Here is a 25,958-nt window from a genome sequence, read left to right on the forward strand (position 1 = left end):
GCACTTCATGTATAGTTAGATTTGTTGCCTCGACATGTAAACTTACAGATTTTTTTTTTCTCGAGCACTTACTTCTTTCATGGAGTGAGGTCACTCCATTAGCTGAGGAACGCCCATGTTATGATATCAATCTGACGTTGGATAAGGGCTGTGGGTATTTCAAAAATTCAAGCTAAATTTTAACTTCCACATACACAAGATTCCCCATGACGGTGATAAACTATGCTGACGCCACAGCCCACACCAATTAAGTATTCATAACATGACTGGCGCAAACGTGCGGGTGTAAACAATAGGTTAAAATAAGAATAAAAGGGACTAAAAAGTTACGTTTAAGAGGATCGACGGAGGAGCATCGACGCAGGAGCATCGACGCAGGAGAAGAATCCTGACGACCTGAAGACCAGGCAGAACAAGACAACGGCTGGACGCTCCTCTCCTCCATGATTTAGACATCTTGCTTTCGCTACCCCCGCACTATTTTGTTAACTAGGCAATTTTAGGCAGTAGTTTACGTAAGTGCTCGAGTTAGCTTATTTTATTAAATTTACACATTTCATTTTGCATCATAAATTTCCAGTGTTCGTGTCGGTCTATTCGGATGTCAGCACGATTCTGTAAAGGTACCTCCCAGCCCAGTCTTAGCCAAGCGAGTTAGCCCTACCAAGTGAGTGAAATTCCCCCATTATATTCCCCCGCTCAAAACCTCTCCCGCGTGACAGAGGTATAAAGGACAGACATTCTTCTGCTGAAGCTTTCAACAATCGAAAACAGCGGTAGCATTGTATGCTTATGTTCACGTTTCGTGGGTACAATTTTGCATACTTTTCATCAAAAATGTGATGGTAAAGTTTAAAAAGAATTTTGTAAGTTTGATTTGAAACTGGGCCTTCTCTGGAAAAGTCTGGTACTTCTTGTATGCCTTTATATGTGCTCGGACAGCTTTGCGACTAGAACATTATGAGAGTGCTACAGACACAGGCGTTAGAGGGTGAGACGGATAATAAAGTCTTGGCAAAAATACTGACAGTAAAGAGTACACGCGAAGAAGGAACGCGGTTCTGACCGTCGAATATTAATTTTGTGACATAGGGGCTATATGCGATATGGTAACAGGCAGAAAAATGACAAGGATATTTCGTCAGAATCACATAGCCAAAGCAGGCAAATTGAAAAGGAAAACCGAAATCTGTTTTAGCGCTTTTAATCATAATTTAGTGTATTTCAGCTGTTATCTTAATGTCTGCTCGGCCATATAGAATCTGGTTTAGTTAAATTGACCCGAGTTCGTTTCGTTTCAAGGATATACGGTAGTTCTCTTTTTTGAGGATGTGGTGGCCCTGAAAAGGGCCGTTTGGTATGTGTATGCTAGGCATACGGTTTACTTGGAGCTGGTGTATTTGGTGACGGCTTTGGTGCCTTCACTGACGGCGTGCTTGGCAAGCTCACCGGGCAGCAAGAGACGGACAGCGGTCTGGATCTCTCTGCTGGTGATGGTGGAACGCTTGTTGTAGTGGGCCAAGCGGGAAGCTTCAGCGGCGATACGCTCGAAGATGTCGTTGACAAAGCTGTTCATGATTGACATGGCTTTGGAGGAGACACCAGTGTCGGGGTGGACCTGTTTCAGTACCTTGTAGATGTAGATACCATAGCTTTCCTTCCTTTTCCTCTTCCTCTTCTTGTCGCCACTACGTGCGGCTTTGGCCTTGCCGGCCTTCTTTGCAGCTTTACCACTTGTCTTGGGAGCCATAATGAATGCCAGCGATGAACAGTTCAGAATGCCCGCCAACAAGCTGTGGGCTGTTATTTATGAGGGATCAAATGCAAATTAAGGATTGGACGCACTGAGCGGGAAATTCAACGAACGCAGTTGGAAGTATGCAGACACTTAAGTAAACATTACCATACTGAATGCTTATAGACATTTCATTCAACTGATTGTCTGCGGGACCACTTATCACGATCCTGATAGACAGTATAAATACGAGTTAGAAAACCCCCGTGCTCTATTTAAAATTTTGACATTCTCAAGTATTATACACAATGTCTGGACGTGGTAAAGGAGGCAAAGCTAAGGGTAAGGGACGGACCATTAGATCTTGGAGGGGGGTGGTCAAAAACAGAAAAAAAAAATTTTCAGAGCAGAAAGTTAGGAAAAAAAAATCTTCAAACTAGTTTGCAAAATAAAAAAAAATAAATAAGAAGACAAAGGCGTAAAAAAAAATCTGCAAAAGTCTTTAAAATTTTGAAATTTTTTTTAGATTTTACCGACAGTAAGCAACTTTCTGTATTTTTAATACATCCTCCCGGCACATATTTAATTTTAATTTATACATTTAGAGTGACTGTATCCCTTATACTGGAAGTTGTGATTATCTTATCTTTTCAGGACTTTTGTATTCTGATCACTTGAAAATTATGAAATTATAGAGCCTGTTTACTACTTGTTTCCTGCGTACAAACCAAGCAGGTACACTAGGTAAACTATTGAAACTATGGTATGGTTGTCAAGACAGAAAGTTGTATTTGCCTTTTAAGATCAAGGTAAACAGATGCAGGCCACATCAGTTTCATTTTTTTTACAGCATTTTATTGCAATGATGAATGCAAGAATTGGTGAACAAGTAGAAACACGTCAATAATGATAAAACAACATATCAAGTCATTATGTATTATTTTGCTTTTAAAAAGGCATTTTCAATTCTTTTTTCTCAAAAAACAGCCTCAAATAACAACAGCAACACATGTTTTAACATTCAACAATACACTACGTAGAATGCCATCTATCCAACAAATCCCAACACAAAAAACACATAAAAGGGTTGAACTTTGAAAGTTTCTCGATAGCAAATACTGAATAAATCTGCATGGTTAATCGTTTTTGTGTAGCAAATTTCAAAGAAATTGGACAAGCCCTTTCAGAGAATACAGATTTTTGACCATGAATGGCATAAATTGCCCAAAAAGACAAATATTGAAATTTCAACACATCTATACACATCCAATCAATTTGGACATGCTGCTACAGAGAAATAGATGTTTTGATCAAAAGAGGGCAACAATTGCTCTAAAAACACAAATATGCAAATTTCACTATATTATTTAGCTTATTTTAGCTTCTCAGCTTGTCAAAATCAATTGTAAATCATGAGATATGCATGATGTTTGGTGGGGTGAATGTAGGCATTTCACCATGCAGTAGAAAGGGAAGCCAGGAAACCAAAAAAGTCAATTTTCAAAACCATACGAAGCTACTGAGGAGCAAGAAGACCATGTTTCAGAGGAAGATGTGTAATCAGAAAAAATGCTCCCAAAGTGCCACCAAATAACACCATTTTTATCTCTATTTTCAAAAGCTCAACAGCAGGAGGGGGACACCCCCTCCTGACCTCCCCCGGCAAAACTACTCCCCAAGTGCCACCAAATAACACCATTTTAATCTCTATTTTTCAAAAGCTCAAACGGCAGGAGGGGGACACCCCCTCCTGACCTCCCCCGGCAAAACTACTCCCCAAGTGCCACCAAATAACACCATTTTAATCTCTATTTTTCAAAAGCTCCAACGGCAGGAGGGGGACACCCCCTCCTGACCTCCCCCGGCAAAACTACTCCCCAAGTGCCACCAAATAACACCATTTTAATCTTATTTTTCAAAAGCTCCAACGGCAGGAGGGGGACACCCCCTCCTGACCTCCCCCGGCAAAATACTCCCCAAGTGCCACCAAATAACACCATTTTAATCTCTATTTTTCAAAAGCTCCAACAGCAGCAGGGGGACACCCCCTCCTGACCTCCCCGGCAAAACTACTCCCCAAGTGCCACCAAATAACACCATTTTAATCTCTATTTTTCAAAAGCTCCAACGGCAGGAGGGGGACACCCCTCCTGACCTCCCCCGGCAAAACTACTCCCCAAGTGCCACCAAATAACACCATTTTAATCTCTATTTTTCAAAAGCTCCAACAGCAGCAGGGGGACAGCCCTCTCCTGACCTCTCTCCGGTGACCGCTTGCGTGGCCGCTTGTGGTGCTTGGCACCACATGTTTGCCCTCTTTGTCTTCAGACAGCGACGAACGAAAAAAAAATTATAAATCTGAAAATTTACTCTGAAAAAAAAAATTTGCACAGCTAATCTCAATTGGAAAAAAAAAATTTCAGAAATTTACAATAGTAAAAAAAAAATTTTCACAATTTCATTGTGACCACCCCCCCCTCCCAAGGTCTAATGGTCCATCCCTAAGGCTAAGAGCCGATCCAGCCGTGCTGGTCTGCAGTTCCCCGTTGGTCGTGTACACCGTTTCCTGCGCAAGGGCAACTACGCCCAGCGTGTCGGTGCTGGTGCTCCAGTCTACTTGGCTGCAGTCCTCGAGTACCTGGCCGCCGAAATCCTTGAGTTGGCAGGCAACGCTGCTCGTGACAACAAGAAGACCAGAATCATCCCCCGTCACTTGCAGTTGGCTGTCCGTAATGACGAGGAATTGAACAAACTCCTCGGTGGTGTCACCATCGCCCAGGGTGGTGTATTGCCAAACATCCAGGCAGTACTCTTGCCCAAGAAGACCCAAGCCAAATCCAAGTAAATCGTATGCCCAGCATACACATACCAAACGGCCCTTTTCAGGGCCACCACATCCTCAAAAAGAGAACTACCGAACATTATAATGCACTTACCTTGTCATATTCTTTTGCACATATGAATACAAATGAGGGATCTCTATATACTACTTGCTTTCACGTCAAACGTCAATATATCTCAACACTAAGAAAACCATTTTTGGGCTGTATCGAATCCAATAGAACCTCGGGAATTACGTCAATAACAGACAAGAAATATCAGTTCGAAAGATTAATTGACATGCAATCTCATCGGACCTTTCGAAGCTAAGGGATGGACCATTAGACCTTGGGAGGGGGGGTGGTCACAATGAAATTGTGAAAATTTTTTTTTTACTACTGTAAATTTCTGAATTTTTTTTTTTCCAATTGAGATTAGCTGTGCAAATTTTTTTTTCAGAGTAAATTTTCAGATTATAATTTTTTTTTAGTTCGTCGCTGTCTGAAGATAAAGAGGGCAAAGATGTGGTGCCAAGCACCACAAGCGGCCACGCAAGCGGTCATGGGGGGGGGGAGGTCAGGAGAGGGGTGTCCCCCTGCTGCTGTTGGAGCTTTTGAAAAATAGAGATTAAAATGGTGTTATTTGGTGGCACTTGGGGAGTATTTTGCGGGGGGAGGTCAGGAGGGGGTGTCCCCCTCCTGCCGTTGGAGCTTTTGAAAAATAGAGATTAAAATGGTGTTATTTGGTGGGATTTTGGGAGTATTTTAGCGGGGGAGGTCAGGAGGGGGGTGTCCCCCCTCCTGCTGTTGGAGCTTTTGAAAAATAGAGATTAAAATGCTGTTATTTGGTGGCACTTGGGGAGTATTTTTGCGGGGGGGGGGATAGTCAGGCAGGGGTGTCCCCCTCCTGCCGTTGGAGCTTTTGAAAAATAGAGATTAAAATGGTGTTATTTGGTGGCACCTGGGGAGTATTTTTGCGGGGGGAGGTCAGGAGGGGTGTCCCCCTCCTGCCGTTGGAGCTTTTGAAAAATAGAGATAAAAATGGTGTTATTTGGTGGCACTTTGGGAGCATTTTTTTGGATTACACATCTTCCTCTGAAACATGGTCTTCTTGCTCCTCAGTAGCTTCCTATAGTTTTGAAAATTGACTATTTTGGTTTCCTGGCTTCCCTTCCTACTGCGTGGTGAAATGCCTACATTCACCCCACCAAACATCATGCATATCTCATGATTTACAATTGATTTTGACAAGCTGAGAAGCTAAAATAAGCTAAATAATATAGTTAAATTTGCATATTTGTGTTTTTAGAGCAATTGTTGCCCTTTTTTGATCAAAACATCTATTTCTCTGTAGCAGCATGTCCAAATTGATTGGATGTGTATAGATGTGTTGAAATTTCAATATTTGTCTTTTTAGGGCAATTTATGCCATTCATGGTCAAAAAATCTGTATTCTCTGAAAGGGGTTGTCCAATTTCTTTGAAATTTGCTACACAAAAACGATTATTCATGCAGATTTATTCAGTATTTGCTATCGAGAAACTTTCAAAGTTCAACCCTTTGTGTGTTTTTGTGTTGGGATTTGTTGGATAGATGGCATTCTGCGTAGTGTATTGTTGAATGTTAAAACATGTGTTGCTGTTGTTTTTTGAGGCTGTTTTTTGAGAAAAAAGAATTGAAAATGCCTTTTTAAAAGCAAAATAATACATAATGACTTGATATGTTGTTTTATCATTATTGACGTGTTTCTACTTGTTCACCCATTCTTGCATTCATCATTGCAATAAAATGCTGTGAAAAAAATGAAACTGATGTGGCCTGCATCTGTTTACCTTGATCTTAAAAGGCAAACACAACTTTCTGTCTTGACAACCATACCATAGTTTCAATGTTTTACCTAGTGTACCTGCTTGGTTTGTACGCAGGAAACAAGTAGAAAACAGGCTCTATAATTTCATAATTTTCAAGTGATCAGAATACAAAAGTCCTGAAAAGATAAGATAAGTACAACTTCCAGTATAAGGGATACAGTCACTCTAAATGTATAAATTAAAATTAAAAATGTGCCGGGAGGATGTACTAAAAAATACAGAAAGTTGCTTTCTGTCGGTAAAATCTAAAAAAATTTCAAAATTTTAAAGACTTTTGCAGATTTTTTTTTTACGCCTTTGTCTTCTTATTTTTTTTTTTTTTTTTTTTGCAAACTAGTTTGAAAATTTTTTTTCCCTAACTTTCTGCTCTGAAAATTTTTTTTTTCTGTTTTTGACCATCCCCCCCTCCCAAGATCTAATGGTCCGTCCCTAACTATTATCCATAGTTTCACCTCGACAAACTCGAAAACGCAGTGCCAACTTAGTATGGGAAAAAATATTTGTAGATTGAATTGATAGTCTTGGGTGAATTTTCAATATTAAATTTGATGTGCTTTTGCACTGTAAGTCGCCCCATTCTTTACAAAATACATTTATATCAATCGTATATCTATAACTGCACAGATTATATAGCTAGTTTCGCATTTGTAAATTATTCCTAGTTTTCTTGTAGATTTACGTGTATAGTAAATCATTAGTTTAGATGAAGTTAAAGTTTTTGTACACACGCACTTACAGTTATAGCTGTAGGGCTATAGACTCCATAAAGTAACTAACTTCTTTTTCTTTTAGAAACCATAGTCTGGATGTAGCATCGTATGGCGTTGATCTTAACCAATCACACACGCGACAATGAAATTTCATGATAATAAGCTAGGTTGCCCAAAATTGTGATGTTTGATCTGATCAAAGCATTAGGGTATTTCTTCAAAGCGACTGAAAAATCTATTCATTGATGTGGTTTCTGAGGAGGTGATGAAATTGCGAAACAACGAGGTGGATAAGTGCAACCATTTTGGACGCGGGAGTTTTCATTTTTAAGATTCTATTGTTTGGTAGGTATTTCGGTGAAAAATGAATAACATTTTATGTCATCCAACGGTTCGAATACTACTAATGATTAATCAAATCTTGAACCATTTTATCTCATTTCATAACTTTTATTTCGAGAAAAAGAAAAATAGTGTGAACCCATTGAATTTTCATAAAAAAACAACAATATATCTTGTAACAGGACAGAAACTGCAAATGTTGATATTTCTTTCGGTATTTCTATGCAATGTATGAAAAACAGTTTCTCGCTTTTTCGTTACAGCATTCTGAAAAATACTGAGGAAGTGTGTTTGTAATATTGTTTGCTTTATAATGATTGGAATACCAGTGCTGCTAACTTTTGATGATAATTTCACTATTTTATTTTGATTTTGAACTATAATTCCTTGTTCTTCTCCCAAAAGAATGTTGATATACACAGTATCCAGCTTGTCAACTCAGCCCCTATGGTTGTAAACTGCATTGTTATTGTTGAAAACTGACTTCTGGTCCGGACTAGAATTCAAATGTAAACAACATGCATTTTGCACATATAGACGCTAAGTTGACAAGCTAAATAGCGGGTGTTTCAACATTCTTTGGGGAATACAATAAGAAGTTGCAATTGATTTATAAAATAAAAATAATGAAAAAACCATCAAAAATTAGCAGCACTGGGGCTTTAATTCCGGTATATCAGAATAAAAAATAAAGAAAAACGGCGGGGTAACCATGTCTGATTTTCTACAAGAGAGGATATTCTCGTACTACTGCGATGGTTGGGCCTCACACTACGGCCTTCGATCCCAGGCCTTCAATCTACTATCCCAGCAACGCTTGTACGCTGCAAGCGCCTGTGCTCTTCGGCGGTAACCATTGACCCGGCCAGACTTGGATTAATTCAAGTTGGCCAAGACTAATAAATCACAAAGTCCACTGATGCATTTAACAATGAATCAATATAAGAACTTTCCTTGGGAATATGGCTATACAAACTGCCGGTGACAATTCTCAACACTGAGAAAACAAATTAAGGTTCCAAGACAAGAAATTGACCTTTTTAATCTAATAATTCTCTGGTGCTTAATAAGCTCAGAACCTCCGTAAATATACATTTTCTGAAAGCCTAGATATAGGGAAACATTTTGGTAACCACAGTGTCACCATTGTTTACATAACTATCACATGACCAGTAATTTGCATAACCTTTCAAAAATCGGTTTTCCCTATGTTTTGTCTCAATACTTCAAAACATCTGACTCAAACTTGCTGGGATGCAAGCTGTCACAACGCTCTTCCGAAGTTTGTCTCGGATTTTTTTTATCTTGCTTAGTTTTTTTTTGAGCACAATTTTAAAGAAATTAACTAGGGTTAAATTCACCGCTCTGGAAGTTTTCCTGGATAAAAATTGTTTAAGAAGGTTTAAAAAAAAATTGAGACACGTTTTGGAAGATCTTTTAGACAGCTTGCACCCACACAAATTTCAGCCACATATCTCAAAGCATTGGAACAAAACATAGGAAAACCAATTTTTGAAAGGTTATGCAAATTACCTATCACGTGATAGTTATGTAGACAATGGTGACACTATGGTAACCTAAATGTTACCCTATATCTAAGCTTTCCGAAAATATATAATTTACGAGGGTTCTGAGCTTATGAAGCACTAGAGAATCGTTAGCTTAAAAAAAAAGGTCAATTTCTTGTCTTGGAACCTTAAACCACTACAGAATATGTATGCATGTATATTAAATAGGTAGAGTCGAACATCTGCGCGCATCACACGTAATTTTTCTGTGCGTACATCCCTAAGAAATATTCGACATTTTTGAGGGTATGGGGGCTGAAAAAAATGAGATTTCAATCGCAATTCCTCCACCCCCTTCCCACAAGACTAGGACTGAGTTTTGGAAGTTTGCCTCATTTACATGAGCAATGCAACGACATTCATAGAGGATGAACAGGCAACTAGTATGTGCTAACCTGTCTGAATATTCATAAGCGCGTACCTCTTTACAAAAGGCTTGAAGCACGGCATGATGGCATTCACCGGACTGTAGAAAGAGTACTGTGTCTATTGATGAGAATTCAGTGATAACGACTCTCAGTGTTTGGCAAAAGCCTATGCAGCATTTCAAAATCGCTCAGAAGGTACCATTAGGTCAATAACTGAGTTGGGTTTTTTGACATGTTGAAATATCATTAAATTGTAAAGAAAAAAGACTGGTGCGCCACCAAGCCTTGTGGCAACCAAGGGAGTACCTTTTACCAATTTCTATATGATTCATGCACACCTTATTGTACATCAAAGATGAAGGGTCTGAAGGATATATTGCTATGTCCATGAAAACCAAATAATATTCCGGCAAGGATTGATACTTTGAAAGGAGTTTATTTCTCAGTGAAATCGAGATGACTCAAATGTATGGATGGAAGAATCCATTGTTCGCTCGGGAGACAATAGTCAAGATTATAATGCGATTGCTAAAGATTGTGACGGTGTTTATGAATAGATCATTAATAATTTGAATTTCAACAGAGGACTATTCGTGTAGTATTTGTGTCAGTAGGTCATGGTAGGTCTTGCCGACATGTAATGCCCTTGCTAAAATGAAACCGCACTGCAATGCTGCGAAGATCCTCTTTGTGAACATGTATACTTCGATATAAGCAGGGTAAGACAAAAAAAAGATACAGGATTCGTCTCCCATCTTCGCCAGCGTCGTTCTAGCTAGACTGACCGCTTCAGCCTCTTTCTAACGTTCGCTTGAAATCGTGTAAACATGAAAAAATGACAGTGCGCTCTACGCGACAAAATATTATCTGAATATCGCACTTATCTACTTGTAGTCCCTTTACTGCAGAATTACAACTCGGTGCATACTAACGAGCTTATTTTGTTGTTTTGTCGGCTGTTGGATCTTGTGAACTAAAAATACGATAAAAAGATATAAAACGCATCGCTTTTATGAGACACCTAAGATGGAAAACAACTCTTTGTGCGTTTTCTGGCCTTATGGTCGATAATTTCAATGAAAATTCTAAGGATTGTGTCTTGAATCTGCCGTGCACCCTTGTATGGTTCGTTCATGCAGTTAGTGCGGGCAAGTAGTGCTCTTCAGTTTGCGAAATAAAGATCTGACGTCATTGCTGCAAAGACGCTCATTTTCCCCAAGTGTCACTGTCTTACGTCACTGAACGATGGACACGATGTCAATAATCGAAGGTCGCAGGTCCCAGGTGCATCTCTTGCATCTTGCATCTTATATCTTGCATCTAATATCTTGCATCTTACATCTTGCGTCTCTTGTAAAGTTTCGATTAATCGTGAGTCACTAAACTGCTTTCCCACTAATTGCGAAATGCAGTAGGGTCGACGGTGTGCGAATCGTAATTGCATGGGATAGCTTACGTGCTATTTGGATGCTTCCGTGTTATTACTGACTGGTTGTGCACCGCCAGTACGATAATGTTGCTAGATTATTGAAACGGTGCGATCCACATATTAAATCTTGTGGTTTACAGAATTCCGATATATGCGCCACTCCGTAAGACAAGAAATATTTTTCCTGGTCCTTTGGTATATTAAAAGTGATGCGTTTACTTTCGCAAATAGTGTTTTTTCTAACCGTTTTGATAATAGGCTATTATCATCTGCTTGCAAAATACTCTCTCCTCCACCCTGTTTTTGGCATTTTAGGGGTATGAAAGGTAAGGTAGGTCCTAACATTAAGTATATGATTGTTTTTGATAAGATATTACAACTATTTTGGTATAGTTTGTAAGTCATGAGCCATTGGTTTGAGAATGCAATCGCACAGATTTTGTAGAACACAGTCAAGGAAAAATGACATGACGTACAGGTCTCGCGGAGGTGTGCGCTATGACCGCTCAACAAACTTGCTAAAAAGGCTATTACTCAAGTTCCCTATTCAACCTACTTTTAACCGTATTCATCCGAGTTGACTTTGCATGCGCTTTTAACTGAAGACTCATTAATCACATATTCTGTGTACAATAATTGTCCATGCCCTAATGACATTTATCTGAGTCGTCAACATTGCGAAAACTGATTATACAATATACATATCACGTAAAGCTTATCCTGCCATGCCTGTTTACAGTCTGTGTGGGATTTGAAAATCCTTTGTCTTGGATTTTCCATTAATTTTCTATAATATTGAATGTCTACATTAATACACGATAACGATCGCAGAAATGCACAGTGAAAATACATGAATACGGGAATCTCATCGTCATCGGTGGCAGTCAAGGTGCGCCCTCGGTGCCCATTCGAGTTTTTTTACTGCACCTTTGCCGTTGGCTGCGCTATGACAACAGGGTGAGGGACTGCGGTAAAATCATGGACGTGCAAGAGTGACTCTCTGGTACCTTCATAATGAAACTACTGTCACTCAAACGAAACTATATGCACGGTGAATGTTATTTAGCTAGTTGATAATGGAGGTAGTAGCTTACCTCCACACTTAGTATGACAAACAACTTGTGGCGGCAGACTGAACTGGCTCATGGTGGCTTTAACTGAAAAGTTTTTAACTTTAAACCAAGAAACTTCCATTCTCTTTCCAAATCAAGAATAAAAATCGGGGTCACCGTGCAAATCTTACAATAGAAACTCGACAAATTACCTTAAATGTATCACCACTTGAATTCAAAATGGCCACCATTCTTGAGTTAACTCTATGGGGGAAAGTTAAATTTTCGATTTTTCATAAAAATAAGAGGGTTAAAACTTTATTTTGCTTTGAAATGAGCCCATACGAGTGGCAGACTAGGAAAGTGTTGTGAAAGTTCGAGACTTCAAGCACCTGTCCTCGAGTCACATTCTACCTTAAGGGGAGGGTAACAGGTCACAGTGCACTTGCTTTATAGAACTATTAAATTTTTAAAAGAAATGATCAGAAGTTATTATGTGGTACAAAAAACATGGGTGGTCATGCTCTTAAGACCATACAACTACTGAAGCCAGTCCCATTCATGTTGAAATTTTCAGAGATCATTGTAATGGAAAAATTCCAATCTGAATTCTGACTTCGTTTTCAGGGGAGAATATAATGTGGATAAATATCTGAGTGTTTCTCACATATTATGCGATGACACTAATGACAAGCACCTCGAATTAGCTGCATGCTTTTTCAGCAATTTTTGAATTTCATTGCAATCAGTTGGTTTTAATTCAGCTGAAAAGACATCTTGACTATTGTAAATATGGAGAAAAGTTTAAATTTGCCAACATCTTAAATTGGCGAATTTAAAGACTCGGCTAAATTAGCTAAAAAAGGATGCTAGCTAAAAAGACTTGTTTTACATTTGCTCTCGCACAGCAAGCTGAAAGTTTAAACCTTTTGACTATATCGTGGTTCCTCTTTCATCGTAGCTGATGATTGTGATATAAATAATAATACTTTACTTTATTGTCCAATCTAAGTGGAAAATTATCTTTGGCACCAGGCGTTAAAAAGCAAAACACTTCAACTACATAAAGAACAGTTACACAAAACGACAAACTACACATAAGCCAATCCTAAAATCCTCTGTTAAAAATGGAAGCTCTGCTTCCTGACGATAGTTTTGACATGTTCTTATTTAAAATGGCAACAGCAGACGGGATGAACGATTTCTTAAAAACATTTTTCTTTGCTCTAGGCACCAATAATCGGCGACCCGAAGGTAAATATTGGAAATGACTATGTAATGGGTGAGATTTGTCATTCAAAATCAACAAGCAGATTCCAGTGTTTGGTACAATGAAAATGTGACTTCATCATTATGTGGTACAAAAACATGGGTGTATTCTGAGCGAGCTTTCAAAATATGCCATGCTGCCTAACTACACGTACCTTGAACGAGCATACCAAACTTGAATCAGGTAACCTGTCAAAGGCAGGGGTTACAGTGCAGTGGCACTAGGTGTGTAAAATTCAAACATTTATTTGAAAAAATCTTCAAAAAAAATCATGATCTGAAATGTACACCTTGGCAACAATATTCATATTTCAATTAAGATCTCATAACAGGAATCTGAACCAAATATGGTTTTATTATTTATTGTTTATTTGATCTGTTTTTCCTTGATGACAGACAAGGATTTGTTCATTGGAAGTTTGGCATCTTAGTGACATTTTCTTTTTCATACTATCTGTTAAGCATTTTATTTTGACGCCAACAGTCATTTTGACAAAGCACATATACAACCAAAACGATAAAATTTCAGGTTTTTTCAGAGAACATCTGTATTTAGGTGACTAATTGAATATTAAGGTAGTTAGCGCCTCAAAAGTGAATGACTTAGACTTTTCTCAGACTTTCCTCAATGAAACATTCTATTATCATCTTACCAAATCAAAGAAATTGGGGATCACCGCATGCACAGTTTGGTAATAGAGAAACAAATTTCCCAATACTTATGGACACTGGAAATTCAAAATGGCTGCCACCCCTGTATTAACTCTGGGGGGAAAGTTGAATTTTCAATTTTCACAAAAATAACTTTATTTATTCCTTGAGCTTTAAAATGAGATTAAGATTCTTATTGAAACCATCCTTTCATTTTTTTATTTCACACGATCTGCCCATAATTTCAAGGTCAAATATTGACTGTTGGCATCGAAGTAAGATATATAAAAAAACATTTTATGAAAAACAGACACCACTTAAAACATGGCAAAGTTTCTCCAAACACAAGTCACACAGATACGTAATAATAGTACAGAAATATTTTGAATGGATTTACAGATATCAATCTGTTTATATGCGCTGGAGGTCTTGAAACGCAAATACAATGTAACTAAAACTGATACTATTACTTATCATGGATAAAGAAAAGCATAAACTTATTCCTGTGTTTTTGAGAATAGAGTGCCAGTGCTAGTATACAAGCTTGAAGTCAACTGATAAAATATGAAAGACAACTAAAGCTCAACATACATGAAAAAGCTCCATTTGCTGTGAACTCTGGACTCATTTTCCAGTACTTTCATCTGTAATATGCAGCTTTTTGGTCAACCCCGAAACTCATATTGAAATACGTACTGTATCCTTATAATGTCCGTTATTATTGACGAAAAATGAATATTGGTTTGGACTAGAATGCATAATTGTCAAAAAACATAAACATGGCATATTGTATAACACTATGATTTTTATTTGTTAGGCTTTATATTGTGACATGCTTCCAAGAAAAGAAGAACAAATGCACTCGTTTCCTGAGCGGAAAACATGAGATTATTATCAAAAGGTACAGCTATTATCCCTTTGGGAAACTAGGAATCTCAGACTGACCATGGATACATTTGCATTCTGTCCAGAGTGTCAACTAAATTACAGGAAATAGTCTGTTGAGTTGAATTCAAACTGCTAGTATATATGAAAATCAATATTCTACAGCAGTGTTAGTTAAAGCAATTGCCATAAATATTTCTACATATCAATCTATATACCATCACCTGCAATGTTCCAATCTCCCAAAGAAAAAAAAAATGCCAGTGTCTCTGAGCAATGTCTTACCCAGCCCTGCCTCACAGGACTGTGTGTCATAACTGGCATTAGGCGCTGCTGGTAACAACACACAGCCCTGCCACACAGAGCTATGTTTTACCTTGGCAGTCTGCTGTTTGCTATCTATGCACTCAATCTCACTGCATTGATGAAACCATTTAAAATTGGGTAAGACATGGCATGTATAGGATGGGTGCATGAACACGTGAAACATACAGTGGGTATCTACAAACAAAGAAAGAACTGGTGCAAAAATTAAAAGTTGTTCCCGCTGATAATAATTTATAGGTCTGAAAATTGTATATTTTATGTCCAAAAAAATAACACATTAATTGTGATTATTGATATCAACTATCGTTGTGAAAACGATTTCACCCATGGAGTGACAAGTCGCAGAAGACTGAGCAAAGATGATCGTAGTGTGTAAACATTGATGGTTGAAAGTTCCTTACTGTTTTCCTCGGGATATTAGAGTATTGATAAGGACGAATCAACTTTTCAAATACCCAGAATCTATACAGCACTTTCTAAAGAACATTTAGTGTGAACAGACTATAGACCAATTAAATTGATTTGAAAATTGCATAGCCATCTTGACTAGAACCTGTCCTTATGTAGTCATAATGACATTAAAAAGTAAATTACATGGTTTAAACTTTCACGGACTTTGTAATCACAACACAATAAATCTAAATTCTCAGAAAAATTGAAACAAATGACTGATATGAGAATGTTAAAAGAGAAACTGAAATAATTCAAAATGAAATTTGAATTTTTAGATATCAATCACCAGTAATGAAACAGGCTTGATTATTATCATAGATCCTCACAAAATCTTTGATAATCAGGGTGATAAGTGATCACAAAGATAAACTATGGAGGCAGCAAACAGTGTTATTTCAGAAATAGCTCATCAAATGGGAGACTTGTTAATATCAAGCATATCTATGAGCACTGTAAAAAAACTTGGTGATGAAAGCACCATTTAAGATCGCTACAGAATTCTAAAAACAGAAATTTGTTTCTTCACCAAAGAAAATGACAATGAACTCAATAATACAATTAAACCGACATCTGTAATTAGGTTGTTGACTGCCAGATATAGACAGACAGAAAACCGCACACCTAAAGTAGCATTCTGAACCAAGCTTGGACTCTTCAACCATAGACAGTACTGCCTACATGTATGTTTTAACTGCATGTTTTGACATTTCGGTAGAAATCCACAACGCAAATACCACAGAAGTAACTGAACAATGTCAACTTTAAATTGTCAACAAGATATCGCTCCTTTAGTTACATGTAAAGGTTGGTAAAACCCTCCATTGTGATACTCAAACAGCCTGAGGCACTTTGTATTTGGTTGTTTTAATCACCCCCAAAAAAACTAAACTTCTGCCTATGGTTAGGGGTCTCCACTGTTGACAAATAATTAAGAGGTGGAAAATATGTAACAATCTGAGATAGTCTGTTAAGAATTGCTGTTTGTATCAAAGGAACAAAACAAATGTAAAATTAAAACTACAGACCACCACTTTCTCATTTACCGCAGAGGATGCTGTACTCACTAAAGCTATACTTCATCAAACTATTTACAAGATTTTTCCATTTTTGATATGTACAGTGAAGGGGAATGGTTAATTTCATATTGTTCATCAATGTCCTCTTTTAGAAAAACCAAATGAACAACTCTGAGAAGAAGATGACAAATCATACTGTCTTTTTTTGTAGTCCCTTTGTTGATTTCGTTCCTGTGGAATTCACTGATATTGTGTTGATGGTTGTAACAGATTTGTAATTGATACAAACAAACTTGTCAACAACACAACAAGGTAATTTCCAGCATTTACCAAAATTCATAAGATGGGTGAGATATGTTTGGACCAATAATACTTTTTGAAAATGATCTCAATTACACAGCAATTTTATTTCAGTTCATTTGTTATTGACAACTGAAATAAACAGTGCTTTCTTGCAGTATTTGGTTCAAGCCATTTCAAGAAAAATTCTTTGTTTGCCGTCCTTGGCTTTTTGAAAAAACCTACCAGGCAAAAACAAATAAAGACAAAAAATACAAGTGTATTAACATAAGCTCAATTTTTACTTGGTTTCTTTGGGAAAAATAATTTTTTATTTGACATAGTGTTAACATTGTGTTTGCTTTCTTAATTTATCTGAAAATCTCCCAGCACGTGGACGGCAAACACACAATTTTATTCAAAACACCTTACGTGAAAGACCAAAGTCTTGAATGGATATTAGTGCTCCATATTCAAGACAACATATATCAACATATATAAGAGCAAACTTATTGAACAATGACTAAATAAACTTCTTTGTTTCCACACAATAAGAATCCCTTCCTCCCTCTACAAGTGAAGTTCTTTCTCCCAGGGGCATTTTGATGACAGTTATCTGTTGCCATAGGAACATCAACATTCTATGCCTCCATGGAAACAATGTAGTTTTCAAAATATGATATAAAAGATCTGCTGGGATTTATTGGTAGGGTTTTCTGGTAAACTTAAAATCTAAATTCAGCATATGATATTTATTCATTAGCAATCAAGATGACGTATCATTTTATCTGTTTATATCAGAAATGGTTTCAATACCACTGTAAAGTTTTTTTTATATGGCACAGAAAGCTTTACTCAATAGAGAACTTATTATGATAATATTCAAATGTAAATCACTTGTATTTCTGTAAACTTTATTTACACTACAATATACATTTTTTGATTGTCTAACCACAAAACAGCGCTGCGTTCATAAACTTTTCATTTTTTTAGACCATAAACACACTGATCAACCTTTGTTCAGGCCTTGTAATGACAAAAACATATAAGATGGGTCATTCGGATATATCTTGATGTTTTTGTTATCAATCCATACATTCAAAATTGTACATGATTTCTTTATTATACAAATTGCACTGATTGTGTAGGGATAGCATTGGCAAACATTCATTACCATTTGTGGTAGATTTTTTTTCTGTACAGACTCTAATCCAATGCATTATCACAGATCACGCAAATAAATCTTCATAGACTAATACAGTCAAACCTGTGTATATACGCTGACCATTGTACACAGGTTTTGTACCAAATTGGAGCAATTCCATGTGGCCACTGACCACACAAGATAGGTAGTTGTTCAGTAGAGGGACTTTAATGTGTAAAATGCCACAGGACCTCCGCAAGGTGATCGCTATAACAGAGGTGACCACTTTTTAAAGGTGACCATTACGACAGGTTTGACTGTATTGACAGAATACGCGATGTCACCACTGGCATGATATTTCATTCAAGCAATGCCGCGCTATCATTCATGCCGTTTTTAACCAGGAGTTTGTAGAGGTTACCAACAGTGGCGTCGGCTCGACTCTGCCAGGTGTGAAGAACCAGCTCTCCGGAGTTGGTCTTTGCTCCCACAGTTTGATGAACGTGTTGGCGTTGGGGATGTTGATGTCCTCGGCAAGCTTCCTCCAGTCCATGCCATCTGTCAGAGAAACAACAGGGCTGATTCCTAATGACCTCAAACTTGTATCATGAACTCCTTTGACAACCTTGAATGCCAAACATTTTCACTGCCATAATGAATTATTACTTACCTTCAGTGAAGACAAATCTTTGGCGAGGTCCTATATGTGTATTATATCATACCAGTATATTGATATGGCAAAATTACTGCAATTTGATTGGTTGAGACGTGAAAATAACTGCGCTATGTTTGCAATATAGCATGGTTGGAACATGCATGTGCTCTCAGCAGGAGAAAAATTCCATTTTTGATGTTTGATGCCAGAATTTCAAAATAATACCATGATATCATAGAGATAAACCACCTTAGTGATAGTTATACCACTCGATTTTGACCAGTTCACTCCAAGTATACACTCGCTATTGCTCTTGCACATATGTTGTGAACTGGTCAAAATATCCTGGTATACAGTTGCTGAGTGTGGTCTATTGCTTAAACCATACGTTTCTCTCTGTAGTTGACCACATGCTCAGTAGTTTAGCAGTTCATATGCAAAATATTACAAGGTCCATACATCCAAGGTCTCTAAAGGACTTTTGTAGCAATTTTCAAGGTCTTTTTGAGGTAAAAGGTACCATTTCTTGATAAAATTTCCATAATGTATCACTTTTATATACCATTTTACATATCATTTTCATGATAACATGTCTGATAATCTTATCATTCTGGAAAATTAGGGATGGATCATCTATTTTTCAGGATATTCAAGGACTCTATTATATTTTCCAGGGCTTTTCCAAGACTCTCCAGGGGGTTTTACAATTAAAGGACTTTCGAGGAGTGCAGAGGACCCTGAAATTGATATTTGCTGAAAGTTTATCATACGACTTTTGGCAATTATTCAGGAATACAAGTTTGCCTCAAATGGTATTTTGGTACCGCCCACTGATGACCATAAAAATCCTGTTAAGGGCTTTGACCCAAATTCAGCAAGACCACACAGATCAAGAGTCGCAGGATGGACAAAATTTGGCCAAATCTCGGTCAGCAGAAATGTCATAACAACAAAGCTGTATTCAGCTATACCGCTGTAATGCAGTCCGTGATTTTGATGTTACTGGAAGTCAGTTATAGGTAGTCTTTGCAATGCTGAATTGATGAAAATATTTGACTCATTTAGACTTGTTTCAACCGGCTAGTGTCAAATCAAAGTAAAGTAAACAGTGGGGCAAATACACCGTTTTCAGGCAAACATTCACTTTTTTACAGAGATTACCCCTATTTTCCCTATACACTGGCCCAGCTTAATTGGAAAACGCGATGGCACTAGATCATACCATGTTGGTGAAAGGATTACACAGTCATAAAGTCATTTCTTATTTCTTTCAGTAAATTTGAATGTATATTAATCACTGTAACAATAATTTGTTTGCCTCGTATGGAGTCAATTAATTCAGCATGGACACGATGCTGTATGTATTCCTTACCTGTGCGTTGTATGGAGAGCAGGTTGACTAGTTGGGTTCTGATTGAGAATGGGATGTTTTGTAGTGGTTGTTTCTCTGCTAACTGGTACCTGGAAACAGAAAAGTGAAACATTCCCAATCAGTTGCTTGTCTTGTGAAATAGAAATATTAGGAAATTTATGACTGAATGATATTAGATGTAAATCACCATGATTATTTTCATCAAAGAGTAATCTTTGTCATCTGATGCAATACAATTCCACTTGTAAAGTGTCATTTCAGTCTACATCAAGTAACTGTACTGGAATCTGACAACAGCTTTTGCACTGTAATCTGAATCTGAATTCGATTCAAGCCCGATTATCCAAATTCTACATTATGTCACACTTTCCTCTGATTTCAATGTGTGAACTGTCATGAATCAGTCAGAATCTGAATGCTACTCTGTCAAAGCACTTATGACTCATGATGTAGGAGAATAAAAGAATGAAAGATTAGAGAAAAATTCACAATTTATAGAGATTAAAACTGGCAGAGAGAACAAAATTATTTGAGCGAATCGCAATTACTTGCAGAACAGTGATACCACTGGAAGACTAGAAATTGTTGTGGAATTACTGACTGTATACCTCCACAGTACACTCCGTTTGAGTACCTTACTCACCTATTTTGCCTACTCCTCTCGGAATGTGCTCCTTAAGGACTTTAACTATGTCATTGCGTTTTATGTCCCTCATAACTCTCACAAAGCTGCGTATCAATCTACTCTGAGTCTCCTCGTCTTGCTGCATGGGTCTGGTCATGCTTTCCCAAACCTTACTCACACAGGCTACATTGAGGGGGTTAGAAGTCTGCAAATTAGACGGTAACGATAAAATGAGATATACATATATCACTGTAATGTCATGTGAGAAATTATGCCGATAACAAAAAAAAATATGCTGTGCTAATGTATGTTTACTTTGTATATACAACTGAAAATTTTAGATCAACCAGCTTGAATTTCATGACACCAACAATTTTCTATTGAAGCACTGGGTGGGGCGGGGTGGGAGAGGGGGTAAAGTAATTCAGAAATATACTAAAAATGCAGTGGTGGGTGTCTACGAAAACGACATTCTGAACAGCACTTTTTGCGGTTACAGGTTTGTTACTAAATATAGCTGCATGTGTGCAACATCTGACATTGCTGTCCAAGGAAAAATATTTTTTTCTCTGGCCTTACAGAAATGTGAAAATCTACGGTGAATGGTAGATAATTATGATTTATACTAATTAATGGAGCACAGATTTACTTGAGACACAAACTGATATCTAACAAAACAACTCAGTGGATTATCTTCCAAAAAGCATAATGAGTTTGTGACTTTATCTATTTTACAATCCTCTATTGAGAGCAGAAGTAGCTAAAATTTGCTTTTTTCTCAACAGCGTCATGGTAACATAATATTAGTGTCAGTCTTCATCAGATCCAGGTTCATAATCTCACATATTCTTGGTACCAATCTGTGAATTGCTGAAGATAATTTCCCTTGTACTGCATGACTCTGGTTGCATCTTTTAAGACCGTCTCAGTGAATATTATATGGAAAGGGATTCACAGTTTACCTTATGCAGCTCCATTTGTTTGTCACCTGTCAGTTTGAGTTTCTTCACCACAACGATGATGTCGTCTTGGTTGAAATTTAGCCTCTCCAGATCTTCTAGGAACTCATTGGTGAAGAGCACTTCAGGTTCATCATGGGGAATATTGGAGATTGGATCACCTGCAGCTGTTGTTGAATAAATCAGAAGAATTGACACCAGTCAGAAGATTATTCAGTGTGTACTCGCAATATATCTGATGAGGTATACAGTCTGATATACAGTCTGCAAGTTTCCAGCTCCAAGTTCAACTCACAGCCGTATTGTGTGTGTGAATATGGTCAAGTTTTTAAGAGGCATTCATTGTTTTAGGGGTTTTGCAATGTATTCTAAAAATGTGTTACAAACCCTATGGGAAAATGTAAAATTCTCGATTTTCACTAAGAATAAGACAGTGAAAACGGTTATGGTTTCATATGTTTTAAAATACGCCCTCACAAGTGGTACACCAAAATATTTTTGTAAAAGTTTGAGAGTCTAAATATCTGTCTCTGTGGCACACTCTCCCCTTAATTAAGGTGGTAAAATCACCACCAGCTCAAGGTAAATGAATAACGTTTACAGCGTATCAAATCAGAATCAAATGATCTCATAAATCTCTGAAAACCTACTCACCTCCAAAGTTTCCACTCATCCTGCCTTCTTGAGATTCTCTGCCTGGGGGTTCATCAGAACTGGTGTCTGAGTTGACAAAAAACAATGAAGAGAAAAATAAATATTCAAAGGAACAATGCATTCAAAGGAGGTACTGCGAAAATGCAAGACACTGAGACATTACAACCACTGGATAGGAAGTAGAGAGGGCTTGAAAGGTACATAAATCATTCATATCAAATATTATGCAGGGTTGATACTAATCGTATATACCGGATGTACCTTTAGTCTTCACAAGGACAACAGATGTGACTTACCATTTTCATCAGTTTTACCGTACAAAACAAATTAGGCCAGAGAAAAAAAAATCTTGTTCATCGGATTTTTTGGACCAAGTGCCAAGAGCGGTGAGCGAATTTTTTTTTTTAGGCCGAAGGTAAACACGGTTCTCTGGCGTTTATGCACAGATGCAGACAAGGCAAGATAATTGTTTCCCTTTTTACCAGAAATATCTCAGACAAGAAACACTGATACTGGTACCTGAATTCAAATACTATATTTTCCAACAATAACATAGGCCATTACATTCACAGTTAGTGTTTGCACAACATATTCTGAGTATTCAACATTCTCTCAGAATAAAACTGAAATGTACAGCAAATCACTGAAATCCAACAATTCAGTATTGTCCTTTAATATTGTCCTGGTGGGACCTAGCATCTGAGTTTTTTCATTTTACTTTGGCCCCATGTTTTGGCCTCTTTACCACTGTCTCTACACATTTTACACAATGGTCTAACAACACTGTACTGTGATCGGAGTGAAGTTATATAGTCATCATTCAGATCGTACTTTAACATCGACTCAACCATGTGTTTTGTCATTGCCGTAAATTTTTATACTTTCGATGCAATTTTCATTCAATCGGATGCACCGTCCATCTGCTGTCTGAGTGTCATGATCTTGTTGAACAAATCGCCGAACGTAATATCAGGACAAACACTGAATAGCGTCTTTGGAACTAACTGTTGGCCATCACTTCGAATGTTGGCGATCAAATTAATACTCATGATGTGACATGTCCTAACCTTTACAAAACGAGGAAATTTCTGGCCAAATCGACCCACTTTGCGTCGTGATTCGCCAAATTCAGACGTCACAACAACGTGTCGGAAGTCTCATTCAAAATCCCGTGCCCGCGAAAACCCGACAAAGTGTAGGGCGCCACCAGCAGCAGTACTAAAAATATTTGTAATGCGGAAGTAAGAATTTGCCGCGATCAAAAAAAAATTCCAAATATGCCAAAGTAGAAGCGGCGATTCCGATGAACAATTTATTTTTTCTTCCTGGCCTTACATAATTGTTATTATTATTATTCTTACAGTACATTAAAACAAAGAGTACCAGCCTTCCTAGCACTATGGGGTGTGTACAATGTGCAGCACCATTGTTGACAAATGAATTTTAGTCCAGGCTAAAATCAAATTTTCAACGATAACATTTGACATATTGCGCATACAGGTACGCAAAAAAGAAAAAGACAAATTGGACGCTAGGCATAACTTTCCATGTGATTTGAGAGCATACCAAGAAAATGCATGCCACAAACTGTGATTTTGAATTGTTTTCTCAACAAAGCACACAATGTACTTCTTACTCGCTTTGTCCATGAAGGATGTACATTTGAAATTTGATCCGTTCACCCACCATACAATAATTGTGGCTGCCACATGTTCTCTGGTTGAATAGTGGAATGATCTTGAAACTACATGCCAAGCTACTACAGGTATGTGCAAAAATTGCTCAGATTTATAACTCACCTGTGGGAAATTTAGTGCGGACTTCGTGGGCCAAACGATTCAGCCTTATACTCTCCAGTCCTTTGATCAGAGTTGCAGTAGTGGCATCCTTGTGTTCCCTCTTCCACTTGCTCAGCATGGTGTGGATCATCTCCCTGACATCGCCACGGTGTTCATACTCTATGATCTCAATGTCACTGTCAGACACACCCAGCTTCCGTGCTAGTCGCTTCCAATCCTTGACAGACAGGTTATCTCCCACAAAGTCAGTGCATTCCTTCAGGATGTCCTCCCTTTTCTGCTTTTGAACAAAGAGAAAACACTTAAAAATGTGTGTAGTGTTTCTGCATTACTTCTCTTTGATCTGATGATAAATTAAAATTGTATCTGTAGCTAATGATAAAATACCTTTTATAAACTTATGAACGAAAACATCATTTTATTGAAGGCTTAATATCTGGTAGATAATATCTAAGTGTTGTGCTGACAATATGAAGTTGTGGTAGTTTACAGAAAATATTTTAGTTAAAAAGTTTTTATGACAAATTTACTTCACGTTACCTTTTCTGAACCCTTTTTAGATGGATCTGAGTTGCTGGCAGCTGGTTGGTAACTTTCCTTTGAGTTGCTCTCAGCTAGCAGACGATTTTCCTTTTCAAGTTGTTTCAATCGTGCCTGTGCTATCATGAGTTCTGTTTGTGTTTGCGAACCTCCGGTGCAAGATATTGCAGCAGGCAGATCACTGCTTGATGCAGTCATACCCAGGTGTACATCTCCATGTTTCCCTCCAACAGCTCCACTCTCCTCATAAGCGTCTGCCTCCTGACCAGAGTTGGGATTTCCTCCAGCCTTTGGTGTGCTTTCTGCATTGTCACCTTGCGGCTGTACACTTTGAGAATATCTAGCAGTTCCTGGTTTAATCTCTGGGTGCTTGACCTGCTCATAAGGCTGTGATGGGCCATCAAAAATCCTTGCCCGAGTAAAGATTTCTTCCATGGAGCCTCCAGGCTGAGTGTTCTCAAACGGCAGCTTGGCGCCTTTCTTCCCCGCCTTCTCTTCCTCGGACGGCTGCACACCTTGCGACACCTGTTTCATTTGTACAACTTTGTCATCCTTGTAAGGCTCACCGTCGGCTTCCAGGTCACTACTTTGTAACCTAGCAACACCATCTCTAGCATTCATCACTGGACTGGCTCCATGTTTTGTACTTGACCAGATGTTTCCACTGGTTGTTGATCTGCAATTTGCAAGCTTTGGAATTTGTCAACGACATCGGCATTTTCTATACGCCTGCCTGCAAGTACAGTCTTTAATTCTTCCAATTCAGCTTTCATTCTTTCCTTGTCTTGTTTTTCAACCTGCAGTCTCTGTTTACATTCAGTCAATTCTCGCTCCATCTCTTCTCTTTTGTCATCCAGTTCCTTATTGATTTCATTCGCCGACTGTATCTGATCCCATCTTTTCCGCGCGTTTTCCTCTAATTTCTCATTGTTTTCCTTCAACCTTTTCACTTCTTCTTCGGAATTCTTCAAGCGTTCAGCGAGTCTACTCCTCTCGCTCTGCTCTACTGCCAGCTTTTCCTGGCTCTCTTCTAACTGTCTCACGAGTCTTTCCAGTCTACCTCTGTCCTCCTCTTTCGTACCGCTGCTGCGGTGTTTCTGTTTCATGAAGATCTTCAGGGTCTGCATCAAGTTGACGGTGAGTTGGTCTTGGAGGCTCCTGCACACAGGATTTGCTCTTCCGAAGTCCAGTGAGTGGCTTTTGATATCTGATAAGGCAATTAAACAGGTGTGATCATCAGTACTCCAAAAGGGATTTAAAAAAATTGCAAAAGAATATCGCAAACTGTGGTGCATAGACCGGTATATACAGTACAATCTGTCTAAACTGAACCATTCAGGGACTAAGAAAATTGTTCGGTTTGGAGAAGTGTCTGGTTTATAGAGGTCCTATTGGAATGGGACTGGGAAAAGGGTTCAGTTTAGAAAGGTTTCCAG

At 38.0% G+C, this 25,958-nt stretch overlaps 3 protein-coding genes across 3 annotated transcripts; 1 reads left to right on the forward strand and 2 right to left on the reverse strand.

Moving 5' to 3' along the window:
- Window positions 1-1,332: 1,332 nt before the first annotated feature.
- Window positions 1,333-1,780, reverse strand: LOC139129062 (histone H2B, gonadal-like). Its single transcript, XM_070694736.1, has one exon. The coding sequence runs from the start codon at window positions 1,748-1,750 to the stop codon at window positions 1,382-1,384; it is 369 nt and encodes a 122-aa protein (XP_070550837.1). The 5' UTR covers window positions 1,751-1,780; the 3' UTR covers window positions 1,333-1,381.
- Window positions 1,781-4,226: 2,446 nt separating this feature from the next.
- On the forward strand, window positions 4,227-4,734 carry LOC139129066 (histone H2A, sperm; the record flags this gene model as incomplete). The annotated part of the gene is made up of 1 exon (XM_070694741.1): window positions 4,227-4,734. A coding segment is annotated over one exon (354 nt), but the record flags the coding sequence as incomplete, so codon positions are not given.
- Window positions 4,735-18,303: 13,569 nt separating this feature from the next.
- On the reverse strand, window positions 18,304-25,319 carry LOC139129068 (uncharacterized). Its single transcript, XM_070694742.1, has 7 exons — window positions 24,523-25,319; window positions 23,983-24,262; window positions 22,184-22,249; window positions 21,533-21,696; window positions 20,585-20,775; window positions 19,946-20,034; window positions 18,304-18,476 (listed from the first exon to the last, which is right to left on the reverse strand). The coding sequence occupies exons 1-7, from the start codon at window positions 25,141-25,143 to the stop codon at window positions 18,304-18,306; spliced, it is 1,584 nt and encodes a 527-aa protein (XP_070550843.1). The 5' UTR covers window positions 25,144-25,319.
- Window positions 25,320-25,958: the final 639 nt, after the last annotated feature.

Source organism: Ptychodera flava, unplaced genomic scaffold (genome assembly GCF_041260155.1).
Source record: "Ptychodera flava strain L36383 unplaced genomic scaffold, AS_Pfla_20210202 Scaffold_88__1_contigs__length_448041_pilon, whole genome shotgun sequence".
Taxonomy (NCBI): Eukaryota; Metazoa; Hemichordata; class Enteropneusta; family Ptychoderidae; genus Ptychodera; species Ptychodera flava.